This window comes from Dufourea novaeangliae, unplaced genomic scaffold (genome assembly GCF_001272555.1).
Source record: "Dufourea novaeangliae isolate 0120121106 unplaced genomic scaffold, ASM127255v1 scaffold140, whole genome shotgun sequence".
Lineage (NCBI taxonomy): Eukaryota > Metazoa > Arthropoda > Insecta > Hymenoptera > Halictidae > Dufourea > Dufourea novaeangliae.
This window is the reverse complement of record NW_015374018.1, coordinates 12,835-32,649: the sequence shown is the minus strand read 5'-3', so window position 1 is coordinate 32,649 and position 19,815 is coordinate 12,835. Positions and strand designations below refer to the sequence as shown.

The 19,815-nt window shown below is 37.3% G+C and overlaps 1 protein-coding gene across 1 annotated transcript; it reads left to right on the top strand.

The window, feature by feature from the left end:
• Positions 1-5,628: 5,628 nt before the first annotated feature.
• LOC107188903 (odorant receptor 13a-like) lies at positions 5,629-15,562 on the top strand. Its single transcript, XM_015577297.1, has 6 exons — positions 5,629-5,823; positions 10,423-10,675; positions 11,057-11,160; positions 11,824-12,159; positions 13,578-13,853; positions 15,506-15,562. The coding sequence occupies exons 1-6, from the start codon at positions 5,629-5,631 to the stop codon at positions 15,560-15,562; spliced, it is 1,221 nt and encodes a 406-aa protein (XP_015432783.1).
• Positions 15,563-19,815: the final 4,253 nt, after the last annotated feature.

Genomic DNA, 19,815 nt, shown 5'->3' with positions numbered 1-19,815 from the left:
TAGAAAGTATTGCATATCTGGACCCCAGAGCTAGACTGTATTAAAACCACTTTTTTTTAAAAAATGGCATTTCATATATTTTCCTGATAAAATGCTTCATTCGTTCCGATGGTAAAAATTATTTCGTTGAAAGCCGTCTAGTTTTTAATGTAATAGTGTAAACATGATATTATATCCATATTTTGTTCCGAGCAAAACAACGTAAAATAAACTACATAGAGGATTTGGAACCCTAGAAAGAACTATCTGGTCCTGTTTTTATGAAAAAAGTAAAAACAGTTTTACGTCTAATATACGAACAATTTTCTAAACAAACATTTACTTTGTTCGATCACGTACCTTTTGCAAGGGGCAGCGACATAGATTTTATGTAAATCTTTAAAGTACGACAACTGCTACTTTTCTGTAATTATAGAAATCCATAATGTGTTAGAACTTTATACGTTAATAATTTGCGTGGCTAGTTTTTAATACTACAGTGTTAAATACAATAAAATAAAGAGAATTCTAAGGTGACTTTAATTGTCACAGAAATGAATGATATGCGTCCTTTTCAGCATACATCGAAAAAAATGAATCAGACCGTACACTTCCCCTGAGACTACATTCCAATTTCCCACTGTATGAGACGCCATATTTTGAGACGATATTTACAATCCAGGTATTCTAAACCACTTTTATGTCAGTATCAACATTTCAATTTTACAGCCATATTCCACATTTTTGTTATAACGTTCTAATCTACCTACATTTTTACAGCATTTTTTTCTCATTTCTACATTTTAGATATATTGACAAAATTTTATCGAAAAATTTTTGTATTTGATACCCTTTTTTTGCTCTTGGACAGGTTTTGATTTTATACCAGTACGGTGTTTGCTATCTGTTCGTGGACAATTGCATGTGCGTCATCAATTTGCACGTCGCTACTCAATTTCGTATATTACAGTACAGACTTAAGAACATGTATACAGTGAGCACAAAGAAGAAACAGGGTAATACATCGGAGACGACATCCTCAATTTACGCAGATAAATGTTACGCGACATTTAAACGCTATATCAAGCAACATCAAGCGCTCATTGCGTATTGTAATAAAATGGAGAATGTGTTCACCAGGATCGTACTCGGACAAGTGTTACTCTTCAGCTTGTTAATATGTCTCGACGGATTTTTGGTACTTCTGGTTAGTCCACATAAGCGAATCCAATTATATCACTAAAATAACTACGTACATAGAAAATTAATTAAAATTATGGTAAAAGTTACGTTTGGGGGATGCAGCTCCGATGACCCTGACCTTGGCATATGTTGTTAAGATCATTATTCTGCGTTATCCCGAAAAAGTTTCAGCCTTCGCTCGTTTTTTATTAAAAAGTTATTAGCAAAAATGTTTAGTATCGTATTTTGGTAGTATTGATAAGTATAATAACAGGTGACCTTGACATATATTGCCAAGGTCATGCTCCTGAGTGACATTCTGAAAGTTTCAGTTATATGTATATTAAAATGTTTTTAAGGTAACAATGAGACCTTTTTCTTGAACTGTCTCTAACCAACTCTGAATGACTTTTTTTCTTGAACTAGCTTTAACCAAATCTGAATGACTTTTTTTTCTTAAACTAGTGTCTAACCAACTCTAAAGTATTATACTTACTGGAGTCGATTAGAGAAACTAGTTCCAATAACTTGTATATATTGCAAATTTATCTGCTAATAACTTACTCACAACAGTATCCTTAACAGCATATGTCAAGGTCAAAGTCATCAGAGCTGCATCCCCTATACGTAACTCTTACCAAAGCTATACTTCACTAATTCCTGAATTAAACAAAGTTAATTAAGAAATTATATAAATCACTAGTATTTATTTTTAATGAATAAAATGCCGAAATGCATTATACTTCGTAGGATGAGGCGCCACGGACAAGACGCCTAATTTTCGCATTTCACATATCGGGTTGCCTCGTTCAATTGCTAATGTTCACCTACAGCTGCGACTGCTTGATGCAAGAAAGCACGAAAATAGCTTCAGCTATGTATTCGGCGCCATGGACACATTTACCAATGAATAAAAGCGGAAGAATGCTACGAAACGATATGCGACTCATGATCCTGAGGGCCAGGAATCCTTGCTGCCTAACGGCAAGTGGATTTTTGGTTGTGTCGTTAGAAACATATACCAAGGTAAGTAATGTTAACAACAGAAACATAAATCTTCGAGTTTGTGAACAGTTAATCGTATTTCCTCTTGAACCCCTCCAACTCGACAGTGTTAACTGAAGGAAGAGTTCATTATCTGGATAAAGATTTCTAAACAACAAAAAGAGACTAACAAACTAGCTGCCTCTACTTCATTTAATGAGCACGAGAATTTTAGTATTGATAGTCAAATATTTTCCTTTGAAAGAGTGGACACTTATCCCAACATCGTTACAATTAAATTAATTTTTACCCCTCGAATGTTCAAGAAAATAATGTTACGAGCCAGGGCTAAGCGGCTGCGAGAGCCGAGGAAATGGCGAGTTTGGTTTTTTAGAGTTTGTTACGTGGACGAACCTGTGCCTATTTCATCACAGGGAGCCACTGGGATAGGTCGTCGTGAACGAACCCGAGCCTATTTCATCTCAGGGAGCCACTAGGATGGTTTAGACGTCGTGGACGAACCTGTGCCTATTTCATCACAGGGAGCCACTAGGAGGTTGGTAGTATGGACTAGGATTGTTAGTATGCCTTTGTGGGTTCGCTTCTAGCTGGGAATTTAGATATTATTCTAGAGTTGAAATGAACAACACTGAATTATAAATATATGAACGTATAAAAGTATATTCAATAAAATAAAGGTTTTACACATGATACTGTAAAGTGTAGTCGCGGAAGTTAATTCCAACGTTCGCGGTTTTCACGCACTGAGAAATGCGGGGTTGTGTCGTACAGAGTTTAAGCTTACTTTTGAAAATGCTTGAAAGGGACTTTAATACCCGATCTCACTAGCTAGAGTTCTAGTATGATTATGAACCACCGATGAGCTGTACGCGTCCCTTTTTATATCCCGAAAATCGAGTCTAAAAGTAGTGGGGGACACGCCTGTTCTCTACGGAAAACTGTTTTCCAAGAAAATCTGGCCACGGCATAACACCCCGCGGGCAATTACGTAATACGGCAGGATGCATTCCATCTCCCGATAGGGTTAAGAGGTCACGAGAGTGTCTTCGTACGTAACAATGATATCAAATAGAATTCTTGCTTTAATCTCATAAAAAACTAGCAGACTTATAATTAGAAAAAGAAGTGCAAGTTATTTGTAACTAGACGTAATACATAGTACGGTTGCTTCCTAATTTTGTATTCTTAGGACTGTCCATATTTTCTTCAGAATAAATGTTGATACTGAACGGCAATCAGGTCGGAGGGGTTAAAAATTGTTAATGTAATATATAATAAAACTGTCAATTGTTTGTTACCATCACAGGTTTTAAGTACCGCGGTGTCATACTTCACGCTACTAAGGCAATATTGAAACCCCTCTGTCAATGGACAAAACAATTTCTATTCCAGTGAAAATGTCAACGATTACCTTTATGTCGTGTAAATGTTACAAATCAGACGCTTGTACATCTTATCTACGTATAATGCTATTGGTATTGAGTATTAATTGACATCTCCCGACAGCGTATAACTACGATCTGATTAACGATGTTAAATATTAGAAGGTAAATCTACTAAGATCTCGTATATGCACTTACAACTAGAACAAATAATTTGTAATATTCCAGACTGCTTCCATGGACTACAATTTTCCAAAACTTACTGTTGACAATGGGTATGCATTTGTATTTGTCTAAGCACATTTAACAGTTTTCTGTAAAATACCTATCTATTTTCTTTCCTTATTGTTTAATAAATAGTCTTCGTATAACACGGTCAAATCTTAACATTATCACGTTATATGCAAACCTTGTTGAAAATTAGTGACAACTGGTTTTATTACTTAATGTGTCTATTTTTGCATATTTTGTTGCCCTAGCAAGGTGATGTACGATATTACGGTAGTCAGTATCTGTAACAAATGAGTAAGTCACAAAAAGTGAAATAGTAATATTTATTTTAGCGATATAAAGTATTACATTAAAAACCAAATAAGACCATAACTGTTTCGCGCAGCTGGAATGAGCACCAGAGGTCTCTGTAACATGGGCGATAGAATTTGTCATACACCGGGTGACATAGTGAAGTACTTCCCAAGGCATGAATACTTATGAATTGGCACGTTTGTACTTCACAGTCACTCGATGTATGATGCTACACGAGGCATAATGATGCTCAATTGTTTAAGACGTTGGTAACTAAGGTAACCGAGAGGAATATGCGCAAACAAGACCGAAATTAGTCATTTCGCAGTTATGGTCTTATTTGGTTTTGAATGTAGATTACCTTTAATAGACATTATCTTCGTGGTACTTGCAGTGATAAACTATTCTAAACAGTAGTGTACTATCAATTATAATTGAAGATCCATATTTCTACGAAATTTTTACAAATTCCGAGACCCAACCGACCGCCCTTCATGTTACTATAACAATATTTAACACTACTCTCGTGTACGTCACTAAACAGCTAAGAAAAAGATAAGGATTCGTTTTCCCTTGTCTAATATACTGCGTGGCATACCTATAAACCTACCCTAAAATTTCCCATCCTTATATATTGTAGTTAAAATAGAAACGAATCACTTTTTTCTATCGAATACAATCTATTCTTTTCTGGAGGAACATTATTACTCTACTATGATGACAGTAATGACAGTGGTTACCACCGCACCATGCCTCGCAATACTTGCTTCAGTCCTCTTGTTCTGATTTGTACCACGGTGTCGCCACAATAGTAGCGCCACCAGTGTCCTGTCCTCGGTCGAGGAACTAAACCGTAAAAACCCGAAAATTCAGCGAAAGTTTTCGACCCTTGCTCTACTACTCGTTTTTATTTTAATCACAATATATAAGAATTGACAATTTTAGGGTGATTTTATGTTTATGTCATGCAGTGTATAATCTCTCTCTAGTGAATACATACCACGCACATATTCAGAATTAATCCCTCCTATTCTCGTATCGACTGTTCGCTCTTCAGTTAATAACATGGATCAAACGTCACGGTAATAGAATCTATTCCACTCATTGTGGGGTGGTTGTTCAGTCACGAAGCGAGAAAAACTTTCGTGATACACGTATATTTGAATTAGTATTTTAAATTTCTCTTGCATCGTGGGACGCAGCTGTTTGCGAAGATCGGTGTTCACAGAGGGTTGCAAAGGTGGCCGCACGAGGATCATGCATAACTCATCAATCCCTACGCTTTGCTCCTTGAACAAGGTAAAAGGTAATTGCATCGACACGTGTATCGTAATACGTCGCATTCTTCTCGTTCCGTCGAATAACTATGTGCAACGTAGCAATAAGAACGAATACAAAGTGTAGAGCCCGGTGAATAGAGAATGTCGGTAGATCGAAGCGATCACAAAAAGGTTCACTCAATTCGACCCCCGATACATAGTGATGATCGATGCTCGGGAGTCGACGTACGAGGCCGATATCAAGCGACAGTCCACGTTGTTCCGGGAAAATCAAAATGTTCGCGACGCAGAGTGACGACACCTCAATCGCTATAACGGTCTTCTTCATGAAGTTAGCCGGTTATTGGACAGCCGTCGGACGCGCGGAAAAATGCTGCAGGTTCTGCGCATTGGTTTACACCATTGCTTCCCTCATATGGGGCATCTACGTTCACACGTTCGATTTTTATTACACGAGGAATGATTTTGACGTAAGTGTGCACTGTGAATTTTACGGATTTCTGCTTGAACACATTGCATGGCTATGGAGACGTTCAGTGATTTGCAAATGGCGGCGCGCAGGGGTCTTCGGTGGGTAAACCGTTTACTGTAATAACATAATATGAACTAACATAATATGACCCTTAACTAATAAGGGAGCGTTTTGTACTGTTACCGGCGGTTGAAACGGTTCCGAAAATAACTGTTTAAAACTGTTGTATACCGGTTTTTCCTGAAATAGTTTTGAAGAAACTTTATTCTGAATAATTGTTATAAGGAACCGAAAATTTTGTCTGTATCAGTTCCGGTTACTGGAAGGAGCTTTTCTATTTTTCTCGAATTAAACCATCTCTGGGAAAAAATAAACGCCTGAATGGATGAATAACATCTATATAGAATGTTCATGTACCAAATAGTAAGAATATGTTTCCTGTTTCCCTGAATATGTATTATAAAAGTAGTAGAAATATAATATATATTTATACATAAAGGTTTTCATTATTATATAATGTAATCATATTATTCAGAAAATGTTAAGAGATTATAGGGTCATATATGACAGACACGTACGCATTTATCACTTGCTCTTGCGTACGTAAGCGTGTACGCCACCCATCGTGTTAGAAATCTCCATGTCCAAAGACTAGTCGCGATTTAACTTACTACAATGATATACAGAATATACATTCGATTTTACCAGATATACCTACTTATGATTCTTTGAATCATTCATATTACCACTCCTGTCCTGCAGTGCCTGAAGGCACGAATCCGACCTCCCCCTGATATCGGTATACAGAGTGTCCGAAAAATGTCCTCCGACCCGAAAATCGAACAACTTTTTCCTTGGCAACAATGTAATCTGAGGCTTCGTTACCGAGATATTAACGAAAAACCGCGACCAATCAGAGCGCGAGTTTGCCAGCAGAGTTCCCGCGCTAACGGTGGCTACGCGCTACGCTTGTACTACGAAGCTCCAAACAGGTAGGTCAGCATGCATCGCAGGAAACTGCGTATAATAGCAAATAAAAAAGACGTAACAAATAAAATTATACTTTTTATCATCTGCTGTTCGTTATTTAAAGAGATTAATGAATGAAACGTAAATGTTCTCAAATTCTGTGTAAAGTAAAAAAACGAATGCACATTTACTTTTCTGTGAATTCCTTTTTACGAATTTGTAAATTTCCTTTTTAAATAACGTGTGAACAAAAAGGAAATGTAACAGAGAATGAACGAGAAGTGATCGTAATTCGGTATTGGTATAAAAATTCGTAGTTTAATAACGGTCAACAATGCTACTGATAATGAATAAGTTTCTTCAAAAAACCCGAAGAAAAAGTTAGGTACAGAAACTTCCAGAATTATCACCGGAAATAAGCCATAGCTTGCGTTAAATTAAGAAAATAATAATCAGCAATAAATTGATTAGAACTCACCCTTTCGGAAATTCACCTGCAGTTTGCAAACCTGTGTCACTAGGTCACTGAACCGATCTTGGTCATGGCAGGGTATCGCCCAGTTCGCAGGTGATCGCAGGTATACCTCACCAACCGAAGTTAAGGGTTGTAACGTCAAGTGCGTCGTGGTTATTCCACCGAGTACGTACTCACTTCACTGCACGACCACTAACACTGATCACCCGACACAATCACTTAATGTATTTTTAACCCAACGTGTTGTTCCTACGTTAGGAAAATTCGTGGCCCCGGAAAGGGCCGATTGTTTTCAATTTTTCAGATGTTTTACGTAACCAAACACTTGCACAGCAACACCCACAAATCCGTTATTCTGTACGAACCACCCTAACATTGCGTAATACTCCCGTGAACTGAACATCTCTGTCGCCCGATTGCTAACCGACTGACAGAAGTTTTACGAAAGGGCTTCCTCTACCCCCAAGTATTGTAGTTTCCCATCGTTACATTGTGAATTCACTCCCACCACGACAAGATTTAGGTAAAAAGAAACCAACGGTTCTAGGATAACACGTGCTTTGTAACACGTAGCCCGTTAATTTATTGCCAGGGTACCTACTGCTTCGAGATAGGAAACAGATATCACATGCATCGGCTTGAGAATGTCCGAAATAAAGAGAACCACCAACGTGCCCGTTGCTTCGAGTTGGAAAGGACAATGTACATTGTTTTCCTCGAAGAGCAGGGAACAAATTTTACCGACACGTGTAAGTTGACGCTGCTTGGCCCTGGCCGACCACCCTTGCAGAGGCTGGAGCGGAATTTTCGGTTATTTTTGACTCAAAATCTTCGGCCTCGTAGCAACCGTGAACTCACAACAGAATTGACAATCGACAATTTTATTACAATTCTGTGAAATTGTAGTTCTCATGAAAACTTTTCATACGTATTTTTTTTAGTATTCCGTCAAATATCTCGGAAATTATTAGAAATATAAAAACCGTATTCGTTAAATTCTTTTCCGTAAAATAAGCCTATCGGTAGGGTGATGCGGTTCATATTAACGTAATAATAACCCACTGGAGACAGCGGTGCGCCCCGGTTCAGGTAAAAGAACCGGGCGCTCCACTATTACAGACGACTGACGGTATCGTTAACGCTCCAGACTATTTCAATGAGGTTAAAAGCTATATCAAAGTGTCAATGATTTACGGAAAAGAGTTCAACGAATACGGTAGTATTTTTTTTTGGATTTACCTGTACCGCGCACTGTCAGGAGTCGGCGAAAGATTGTTTAAAGGAAGGGATTATTCTGGAATTCAATGATATAGCTACATTCAATATCAAAACAAATTCAATATTGCAAATTATATGGTTTATATATTTCTAATAATTTCCGAGATATTTGACGGAATACTAAAACAAATACGTATGAAATGTTTTCATGAGAACTACAATTTCACAGAGTTGTAATAAAATTGTCGATTGTCAATTCTGTTGTGAGTTCACGGTTGCTACGAGGCCGAAGATTTTGAGTCATAAATAACCGAAAATTCCGCTCCAGCCTATGCAAGGGTGGTCGGCCAGGGCCAAGCAGCGTCAACTTACACGTGTCGGTAAAATTTGTTCCCTGCTCTTCGAGGAAAACAATGTACATTGTCTTTTCCAACTCGAAGCAACGGGCACGTTGGTGGTTCTCTTTATTTCGGACATTCTTAAGCCGATGCATGTGATGTCTGTTTCCTATCTCGAAGCAGTAGGTACCCTGGCAATAAATTAACAACGGTACTTTCCTTGCACTTCTGCAAAGCACGTGTTATCCTAGAACCGTTGGTTTCTTTTTACCTAAATCTTGTCGTGGTGGGAGTGTACTCACAATGTAACGATGGGAAACTACAATACTTGGGGGTAGAGGAAGCCCTTTCGTAAAAATTCTGTCGGTCGGTTAGCAATCGGGCGACGGAGATGTTCAGTTCACGGGAGTATTGCGCAATGTTATGGTGGTACGTACAGAATAACGGATTTGTGAGTGTTGCTTTGCAAGTGTTTGGTTACGTAAAACATCTGAAAAATTGAAAACAATCGGCCATTTCCGGGGCCACGAATTTTCCTAACGTAGGTACAACACGTTGGATTAAAAATACATTATGTGATTGTGACGGATGATCAGTGTTAGTGGTCGTGCAGTGAAGTGAGTACGTATTTGGTGGAATAACCAGGACGCACTTGACGTTACAACCCTTGACTTCGGCTGGTGAGGTATATGTGCGATCACCTGCGAACTGGGCGATACCCTGCCATAAACCGTTTCGGCCGTCGATGACCAGAATCGGTTCAGTGACCTAGTGACACAGGTTTGCAAACTGCAGGTGAATTTCCGAAAGGGTGAGTTCTAATCAATTTATTGCTGATTATTATTTTCTTAATTTAACGCAAGCTATGGCTTATTTCCGGCGATAATTCTGCAAGTTTCTGTACCTAACTTTTTCTTCGGGCTTTTTGAAAAAACTTATTCATTATCAGTAACATTGTTGACAGTTATTAAACTACGAATTTTTATACCAATACCAAATTACGATCACTTCTCGTGTATTCTCTGTTACATTACCTCTTCGTTCACACGTTATTTGAAAAGGAAATTTACAAATTCGTACAAAGGAATTTACAAAAATGTAAATGTGCATTCGTCTTTTTACGTTACACATAGTTTGTCTACATTTACGTTTCATTCATTAATCTCTTTATATAACAAACGACAAATAATAAAAAGTATGATTTTATTTGTTACGTCTTGTTTATTTGCTATTATTATACGCGGTTTCCTGCGTTGCATGGTACCTACTTGTTCGGAGCATCGTAGTACAAGCGTAGCGCGTAGCCACCGCTAGCGCGGGAACTCGGCTGGCAAACTCGCGCTCTGATTGGTCGCGGTTTTTCGTTAATATCTCGTAAACGAAGCCTCAGTCTAAATTTTTGCTAAGGAAAAAGTTGTTCCAATTCACCCCCCGAGTGCCACATTTCCGGGTCGGAGGACATTTTTGGGACACCCTGTATACAAAAATAAATAGTAATTCCTTAGTAATGTAATAATTACAAAGATTGACTCGTCCAAAGAAAAATTTCAATTACATCGGTATATGTAACGATGTACCTATATTTTAATATTCACAGGCTTCCCTATACGCGATATGCAACCTTCTAAGCGTGCTCATGTGTGTGTTGAAACTATTCGTCATGCTCAGTCACAAAAAGGACTTTTTTCGTTTATTTCTGTGCTTGGAACGAAAGTTCTTAAACTCAAATTACGATTCCTACGAGACAATGGTGATGGGCACTTGTAAACGTTCCTGCACGGCCTTCATTGGCTTCTTGACGTTCGTGACCCTCGCGACAATTTGCAGTTACACCGTCAGCCCGCTAATCAGTAAGTGGACCAATTGAATCGAAAAACCTGCAATTTACGAAAAATTAGGTGTACGTAATAAGTAGATCGCAGAAGTTTATGAAAATTCACAATTTTCTGATACTAATGTCTAAAGAATAAAATGTGACAGAATTTTATATTCAGTACAGGAGGCTTTATTATAACTTATACATTATAACTTTAATGATACCATGTAAATAGTATTAAACTACATGGAAACCTTTATTTTATTGCATTTTGCAAGTTACGAATCGCTATGACGAAGTGTTATGAATACCACAGCTGAAATGTATCTAAGTAGTCGTATTATCGGTGAAGCGTGTATTAAATTTTAGATCTGGTGACACTGTAGAAAATCATCTTGCGCATTTTTCGTTGTAGCAAATATTGGAAGAAATGAATCAGACAGGGTACTTCCGTTTAACCTCTGGGTAGGTGTGCCGATAAGTATGACACCATACTACGAAATAGCGTATGTTATACAGGTATTGTCTCTTTGTTTCCGTTACACAACACGCTTAAGAATTTCGTTGTTGCAATTATTGTGTCGTTTTAGATATTCCAAAAGGTACTTCTTCGCACGTATATTAACATAATACGCACTGAAAATATAGATACTAGAGAGGGAATATAATAAAATTTCGTTTTTCTTTGTTTTTTACGTTACAGTTATAACTGGCCTACGAATATTCTGCAAACAGACGACCCTATAAAACAAAGTACAATACTTTAATCCAGTAAATTTTAACGAGCTTCTTACTGTACCGTAAGTTAGGGTAATTTTGACTTAGTCAGGGTAACTTCATCCCAAAGCCGGAACATGGTCTTTTTCGATTTTGCAACCCTGCAGATTATTAAATTAAGTTGAGTTTTACTTAAAACGGTATTTCACGTAAAAATACCTGCAAAAGAACTGCAAAATCGAGAATGATCATTTTCTGATTTTGGAACAAATTTACTCCTGACTGAGTGAAAGTTATCCCAATTTACGGTACCGAGAAATTGATAGAACCCCCGAAATCGGATGTCCAACTTTCAATTTGATGCCAATTTCTGTACATCAGACCTCACCGAATCTGTGTTTACATAAACATCCGTGGTCCAGCTATCACCGAAATAATCGAATTCTATACCTTACATTGCTACAGATTTTGACTGCGTATCCAACCGGCGTGTGTTACTTTTGTTTCGATAACTTTCTGTGCATCATGAATATGCACGTGGCTACTCAATTTCGTATACTACAGTACAGACTAGCGAACATGAAGACCTCAAACGTGGAAGAGTATCCCCGTGGGGAGTTCCGCTCGTGCATATCGTGCTCCGCAGAGATGTATTACGACAAGTTTAAAGGTTATGTTCAACAGCATCAGAATCTAATCGCGTATTGTGACAAGCTCGAGGAAGTGTTCAATCTGATTGCGTTAGGGCAAGTGCTCCTTTTTAGTATGTTAATTTGCCTTGATGGATATCAGATACTCATGGTTAGTATTAGGCAGATATGGGCAAATTCATTATCTAAACTCCGTTCCATGTAAGAATAACCTCGTTTCGCGCATGGAACGGGATCTAAGACCGTTCATTGATAGAAGATCGGCAGAGATAGCGAGCTACAAGCAATCGCATGTGTTCGAATCGGTCGGCAATAGTGGGGGCTGCGAGATCGGTCGAAAACTCGTCCCAGCGTGAGGTTATTCTTACCTGGAACGGAGATTAGATCAGGTCTGACCAAGTAGTGGCCGGCGCCCCTATCGGCTAGCTCTTTTTGGTGTAGGGCAGGCCTGTCCAACATGTGGCCCGCGAGTCATTTCACCAGACGACGCGGTCCCCACCATCATTCAGTCCATTCCCCACTACTCGCTTACGCTGTGATGCGATCGTAGGGCAAGAGGTACGTGCGGGTAGGAATTTCTGGAGCGTCGGAAGTGGGGACAGTCAGAGCATGTACACACGCTTTCTTGCCTCTATATCGTCGGGCTTCTTGTGGATATGGAGGGGGGTCATTCCCCTCGGCTGAAAGAGCAAGCCGGTAGGGGCGATTATCGATTTTAGCCCTCGGGCCACAAGTTGGACAGGCCTGGTGTAGGGTAATAACCATCGTCCATACCATGGACCTGATGGACGGTGCATAGTTCTGCGGTGGAAATGGACTATTGGTGGTGTCCTCTACAACCGAGTATAATTATTAAAAATGGCATCCTTCATGGCGTCCTTTGTAATGATCCTGGTGACGCTATTGTGTGAAAGCATTGAAGAGCAACTCACGAGTATAGCAATGTATATTATTGTAGTTCTAAGTAAAATAGTTAAAATATATTTGAAGGTGAAAAATTTTTACAAAAATGTAAATAATTAGTAGGCGGTAATCGATCTCGAAAATACCGAAGTACATTGTGCAACGTATTAAGCATGAATGATCAAATTTAAACTATGTTCCGCGAGAAATTGATACGGCATAGATGGCACTACTAGTCGTCCTTTCCGCGGCTCCCCTCAGTTCTTTCCACTCCCGGCCACCAGTGTACTTTATGCACCGCCCTTCAGGTCCATGACCTGGGTACCCGAGTACCCGGTTGCCTACACAAGGGTTAATGTAGCGGTAGAAACACCCTAGCTCAGATGCATTACTCACACACGTGCTCGTACCCCACTATCGGTCGCCATCTGTAACCAAAGTTCTGATCCAACTGGTGAATCGACCGAACTGCCACGAAGTCCTGCGTACTCATTGGCTCATGTTAAAGTAGCGTTTCCAGGAAAACACCGGCACGAGAGCCCAGCACCAGTTTTTATTTTTACTAAAATCATTATTTTTATCATCAGTTTCCTTTAACTCCAAGTCAATGATCAACGAATGAATACGCCAAACAGTGGGCACTTATGCTTACGTTATATTTTACAGGCTAACGTGGGCACTGAAAGACGTTTGATTTTTGTGTTTCACTTGCTCACCTCCATGGCCCAATTGTTGATGTTCACATACAGTTGCGACGGTTTAATACGCGAAAGCTTGAATGTCGCTACGGCGGCGTATGTAAGTCCATGGATATACCTGCCGATGAACAAATATGGAAAAACAATGAGGAACGACTTGATACTTGTTATTATGAGATCCAGATCACCTTGTTGCCTAACGGGTCGAGGATTCTTCGTTGTATCATTGGAGACCTATACCAGTGTAATTAATATCATAACTTTTTACTTACGGCTAACTAATTACCAATAATATACTGGTTACTGTTGAGCCACTCGAGTGTAAAATTAAAGTTGACTACAGTAGAGATTCGATAGGACGCTGCTAGGAATGCCTTTCGCACACACGCAATATTTACCGCATGCGCGCGCACCCTACTCTGTCGCCTAGTAAGTTGACGAACGGGTGGGCCAGTGCTGCCAGATTTTTTATAAAATTCTCGCAAACATGATTGTCTTAAATCGCCAAAAATCACTCTAGTGCTCTTAAAAAAAACCCTGAAGGTGCTGTGAACATAGGATTTGTACATGAAAGTATTAGTTATTTTAGTATGACACATTAAAAAAATAGACATATATAATGAATTATACATATAAAAATATTTATAATATATGACCCATGCAGAAGTCAAAGTGAGTAACTACAAGTTGTGAAATTTTCAAATTACAGTATCAAACCATTTGGTTGATGCTCGACTTTTTATATTTTAAATAAATTTCTACTTATTGATTTGTGGAGTTGATCACTTTGGCAAATGTACAGCTAATATACAAATTTGAATTTACTCGATTTACGACTTGCGGTTTTTTCAAAGAATTCATCGCAATTTTAATACAAAAGTCGTTGAAAATGATGAAGGTAGTCGTAAATGCTTGCGATAATATTACGAGTACTTCTCTGACAGGGCACAGCTTGCATCCAAAAGCTTCAACAGTCACCATAATGCCTGACCGTGAAAGTCTCAAGTCTCTTATTATTATGTACAGTACTTACAAGGAAACATATCGAACCCGCACCCGCCGAATTTTATGAAACTTATATGGGAGATAGTTCTCTAAAAATATTTGGCATGTATTTTTCTTACTCGCTCATCGTCTATGTTAAGGGAGTGATAACAGCATCAAAGTTGTGGGATGAAAATATATTAGAAAAAGTTCTTTTTTTTAAATTATGAGTTTTCGAATGGGACATTTAATCACGTAAGAAAATTAAACCAAAAATTCAAATTTTTTTAATATTTCATTTAAAAAAAGAATTTTTTTTTTAAATTCTTATTTCCAAAATATTCCAAAACCTGTATTTTCATCCCTCAACTTTGGGAGCTGTTATCATCCCCTTAACATGAACGATGGCCGACAAGAAAATACTTATAAATCTTTTTTTAAGAACCATCTCCCATATAGGTTTCACTAAAATCGGCGTGTGCGAGTTCGGTATGTTCCCTTGTTACTTTAAATAATATGGGGAATCGTGGAATAATCTAAAAAGATGGAGATTGGGTGTAACACTTGCTTAAAAGTAATCGTAAAAGATGAATTTTAAAAAGTAGTACGTGGAATAATGTTTTCACAACTATAAAGAAATCTTGAATACAAATAGCAAAATTTCTATTGAATGTTGGTAAAAATTTGTTGCAAAGCTTGTGACAGTAGTATCTTACGAAACTATCATGATCAATTCGATTCGATCCGCCTACTAATGATGCAAGGACTTGGCGTTTACAATCTGAAAAATCAAGCGTTAAAAGATTAAGTTTGATCACTTGTACCTGTTTGCTTTTAATAAATGAACTTGTCCTTTCTATGTCGACAATCGTAAAAATTATATCGTTAATACAAATAGTTTGTCTTTTACAGGTTTTAAGTACAGCAGTGTCATACTTTACACTGCTACAGGAAACACATGATGTATAATTCTACTACATCAGAGAAGGACACTTATGTAGTTCTATTATATCAAGAGATTTGAAAACATGTCAGCATAAGTGTAATGTCACACGGTCTGCGGTGCGTATGAAAACCAGATTTTCCTTAAGCTTTACCTAAAATTATTTCACAACACTGTTATATTTCAGAGATCTTTAATGTGTTACAAAACACATTTTCTTAAAAACGTCTGTTGATACTTACAACTACTTCCTTAACAGTTAAGAACTGACCCATTTCCAATGATGTAATGTATGCATTCTGCCAGTGGTATCTGTACGTTATCTAACAAAGTGACAAATGTTATTAAATATTGGTACCTAAACAGATAACACACCTTTTTCAGACATGCAAAAGTGTCGATTTGTGTCAGGTCTTTCAGTGGAATTCTATGTAGCCTTACATTTCTCGGAAAATATTATATGTCATGTTAACGCGTATGCATCTGTTTGTGTACTTAATTTAATTATTTATCATATATAAGACAGGAAAAAACCATTAGGTCGCAGATGTTTATGCAAATATAGACATTCATGGAATAATTTACAGAAGCTGAAATAAAACAGAAATTTTCTTGCTTTGTTAAGGGTTCTATCAGGTTTAAAATGAAATGATCTCATTAAACTGCAATAAGGTTATAACAAATAATTTTTTTACAAGTACATGTTATAATGAATTTTTGGCTATTACATATGCCGTAACTCAAAGCGTCACAACTGATTGCTCACAAGCAGCAGCGGCTCCAACTTCCCCTCACCGGTTACCCCCACTATAGTCGTCAGACTTACTCGCTCGAGTCATGGCGGGAAGACTATTGGTGGGGACAGTCGAGTGAGTCATTCTGTGGACTATAGTGGGGGTAAGCAATCAGTTGCGCAGTTCTGCCGTAAATGTATGAAATCTGAACTCTACTGATCACTATTCTATTATTCGAATATTTCCGTTACTCACTGTAAGTATTTACTGCGTGACTATCCGAGGCGAATAAATATTCCTTCCCCTTCCCTTATCACTATTTTTCTCACATGCGTTCGACCATCCGCAAGGTCTGCTTCTTGTTAGCTATTCTTAAAGTATAGTGAAAATGAGATCCCCCAGGTACAACCTCCTCCTCAGAATTATAATAACAAAATTAGAAAAATATTACTGTGTAAAAATGTGTAAGGATTTAGAGATCCATTCACTCAACTACACCAATAACATTCAAAATTTCCAATCAACTGAATTGCGGACAGTACAAAGACTAATATTCACAATAACTTATTGTGGGTAACAATGTATTAAAAAATATTATTACCTTTATTTTCAATATTCACTTCTAAGAATTTTCGTTGAATAATCCTTTCTCTCGAGTATGCACAATATCCTGCATTCCTCTTCTTCACATTACCCCATTAGTGACAAACAGCTCCCCAATCAACAACTAAACACTACGATCGTACGTTTGGTTAAATCTACATTGTCTACATACATCGTTACCAAGAACATTACTCGTGTCTATTCGAGGTGACAAGAGTTAGCACCATAAAAAAGCATCAACTCTGAATATTCAAGAATTTTGGTCTCCAATATCAAGGAGAGCTTTTCTTTGATATCCTGTACCATTTCACCAACTCACTATACACACCTGTTCCAACCGCAATACGCAACTATGGTGTGATAATTGCACATTTAAGTACTCTCTTGGTACAATAACAAGTTAACTACTATAATGTGACCATTTAATAGGTATACTTAGCGTGGTCTAGAACAGAATTTAAAGAACCTACTTTGTGTTTAGTGATAACACTTCTGACATATAGTATGCAGGGTGTTCGCGATAATATGTATCATCGTTTTTTGCGTAAACGATAAACATTAGAAAAAAACCGAAAAGGAGGAAGTTGATGTATATTTTACTAGTAATATGATAGCGTATCTAAAGTTTTTGTATTTTTAATATTTTTCTAGAAACAAAAACGAACTTAATTTTTGTAAATGGAATGCGACATATTTTTTTACATCATATGAAAGCGAGCATTCAGACGAGTTCAACCATGTAGTATACTATGGTCTTCAGGGTCATACAAGGGCAGAAATAAAAGAAACAGAATTTAACATTTCGTAATGCATTCTTGCTAATGGAAGTCACATTGAACACGAGATGTAGTCTTATAAATAAATACAATATTACGAAATGTTAAATTCTGTTTCTTTTATTTCTGCCCTTGTATGACCCTGAAGACCAGAGTATACTACATGGTTGAACTCGTCTGAATGCCCGCTTTCATATGATGTAAAAAAATATGTAGCATTCCATTTACAAAAATTAAATTCTCCTTTGTTTCTAGAAAAATATTAAAAATACAAAAACTTTAGATACGCTGTCATATTACTAGTAAAATATACAACAACTTCCTCCTTCTCGGTTTTTTTCTAATGTTTACCGTTTACGAAAAAAACGATGGTACAAATTATCGCGAAAACCCTGTATAAACATTATTGTCACCCTCTCTTTCGATCTCCAATGTGCATTTAGTATATAGACAGAAGGAACATTCCAAATTCATTTAATAAAATAACTAATTATAAGCGGACAGAGAATCCCAATAGCGAGAGTGACGATCTTTATGTTCTTCCAACGGCAGTTCACCCTCGACTGTCATAACGTACATAAGAAAGAAAACTGTTTCGCAGCAATACCACACAACTGTCTCTTTGTCCTGATCGAAAACTAAGTAGATACTTCATAAAGGAAAATACCGTTCTTGCAAACCAATCATAGACATGTATTACTGCAACTTATCGAAAGTTTCATATTGTTCCTTGAATCCATACATAACTCATCGAACCTACACATACTTTTTATTTTACGAAATAGCGATTCCGGTTGATCATACACGATACTTCTATTATCGATCTTCCTACATATTGTTCAAATAACAGGGCGAAAGCCAACGATCAAAAGCCATCAGATCAAAGACCAGCAAGAATTGGAGATTTCTGACAGAGATCGATGACAAATTTTTTTACAGGAATGCTATATCGATACCCTTACTTGAACAAGAGTCAGTATTATCAATAAGTCCGTCTTCACGAAGAAACGTATTCCTAGTCCACGTGTGATATTGTTGAGGAACTTTCCCACGTCGAGGCACATCTCATCATTAGTCAGTGTGTTGATTTGTTGAAATTTTGTGATCGTTTAGCTGCCAGGATGTTCTAGTTATTCTAACGGCTACATCGACCCTAGTGTTTCTGATTTATAATAGTGATCGGCAATTTTTTTACAAATTACTATCTTTTCAACCCTTAGAACGTGTATTTTTCAAACATACAATCATACTTATTTTTATACCGATTGTTATTCTTTCATTTTGATTCGTTCATTATTTGAGAAAGATTCTTCACATTTAATGTGTCGTCGGTATGCTAGAAAAATAAGACATTTCAAAAATCGTTTATATTAAGATATCTGCAAAAAATTCTACAAAAATTCTAAAAGTGAACTGTTTTTATATGAAAGATAAAAATATACATTTATCATAAAATGATTCCATTTACCAAGAGCACTGTCACAATTCAAAGTAGGGCTGTTTTAACCCTTTCCTAAACACATAAACATATTATTAGAAACCCTCAAAGCGCAAAGACTATTATTTATGTTGTAAAAGTACGAAATTTATCGACTATTAAATGGCTAAGTAATTAATCATTTTCTTTCACTACAAATTGCAAACCGATTTCTTGAAAAATTTATATTTCTTAGTTGTATGAATCTTCTAGCAAACCCACGATACAAGTAATATTCATTATAGTCATATCGTTTCTTTCGTGCAGCATTTTTCGCCAGATAGTCACGTAAATCCAAAGACGAAGGGCACTAATAATTCTAGAATTTAATGAGAAATTATTGAGTCTACATAACTTGATCTGTTCGATGGAGATTGCTATAAATAAATCAAAAAACTGTATTAACACTTCAAGTGCATCGGAGAGATAAAAGACCCCAGTCCCAAGTTTGACCTGAACCTCGATTTCTGAAAACATTCTAACTTAAACCCCTTTTTTATTTGATTTTTTCTCTAATCTCGACTTTTCTGCTTGAAAGTACAAACACTAAATCTCAAACAATCCATCTACAACTTTTTTCGAAAAGTCCATAGTTTAGGAGATATTCCGAGTTTTAAAGCACTTAGGGTCACTTGTCCCCCATCTAAAAACTTTTAGGATGTGTGCACTCGAAGTGTTGAACGACTTGA

What these genes read in the sequence shown, in the direction of transcription:
- LOC107188903 (XM_015577297.1), top strand. Translation starts at nt 5,629, where the DNA reads ATGTTCGCGACGCAGAGTGACGACACCTCAATCGCTATAACGGTCTTC. An exon ending in AAATAGCGTATGTTATACAG is followed by an intron (nt 11,161 to 11,823) that starts GTATTGTCTCTT and finishes ACATTGCTACAG; the next exon opens with ATTTTGACTGCGTATCCAAC. An exon ending in CATTGGAGACCTATACCAGT is followed by an intron (nt 13,854 to 15,505) that starts GTAATTAATATC and finishes TGTCTTTTACAG; the next exon opens with GTTTTAAGTACAGCAGTGTC.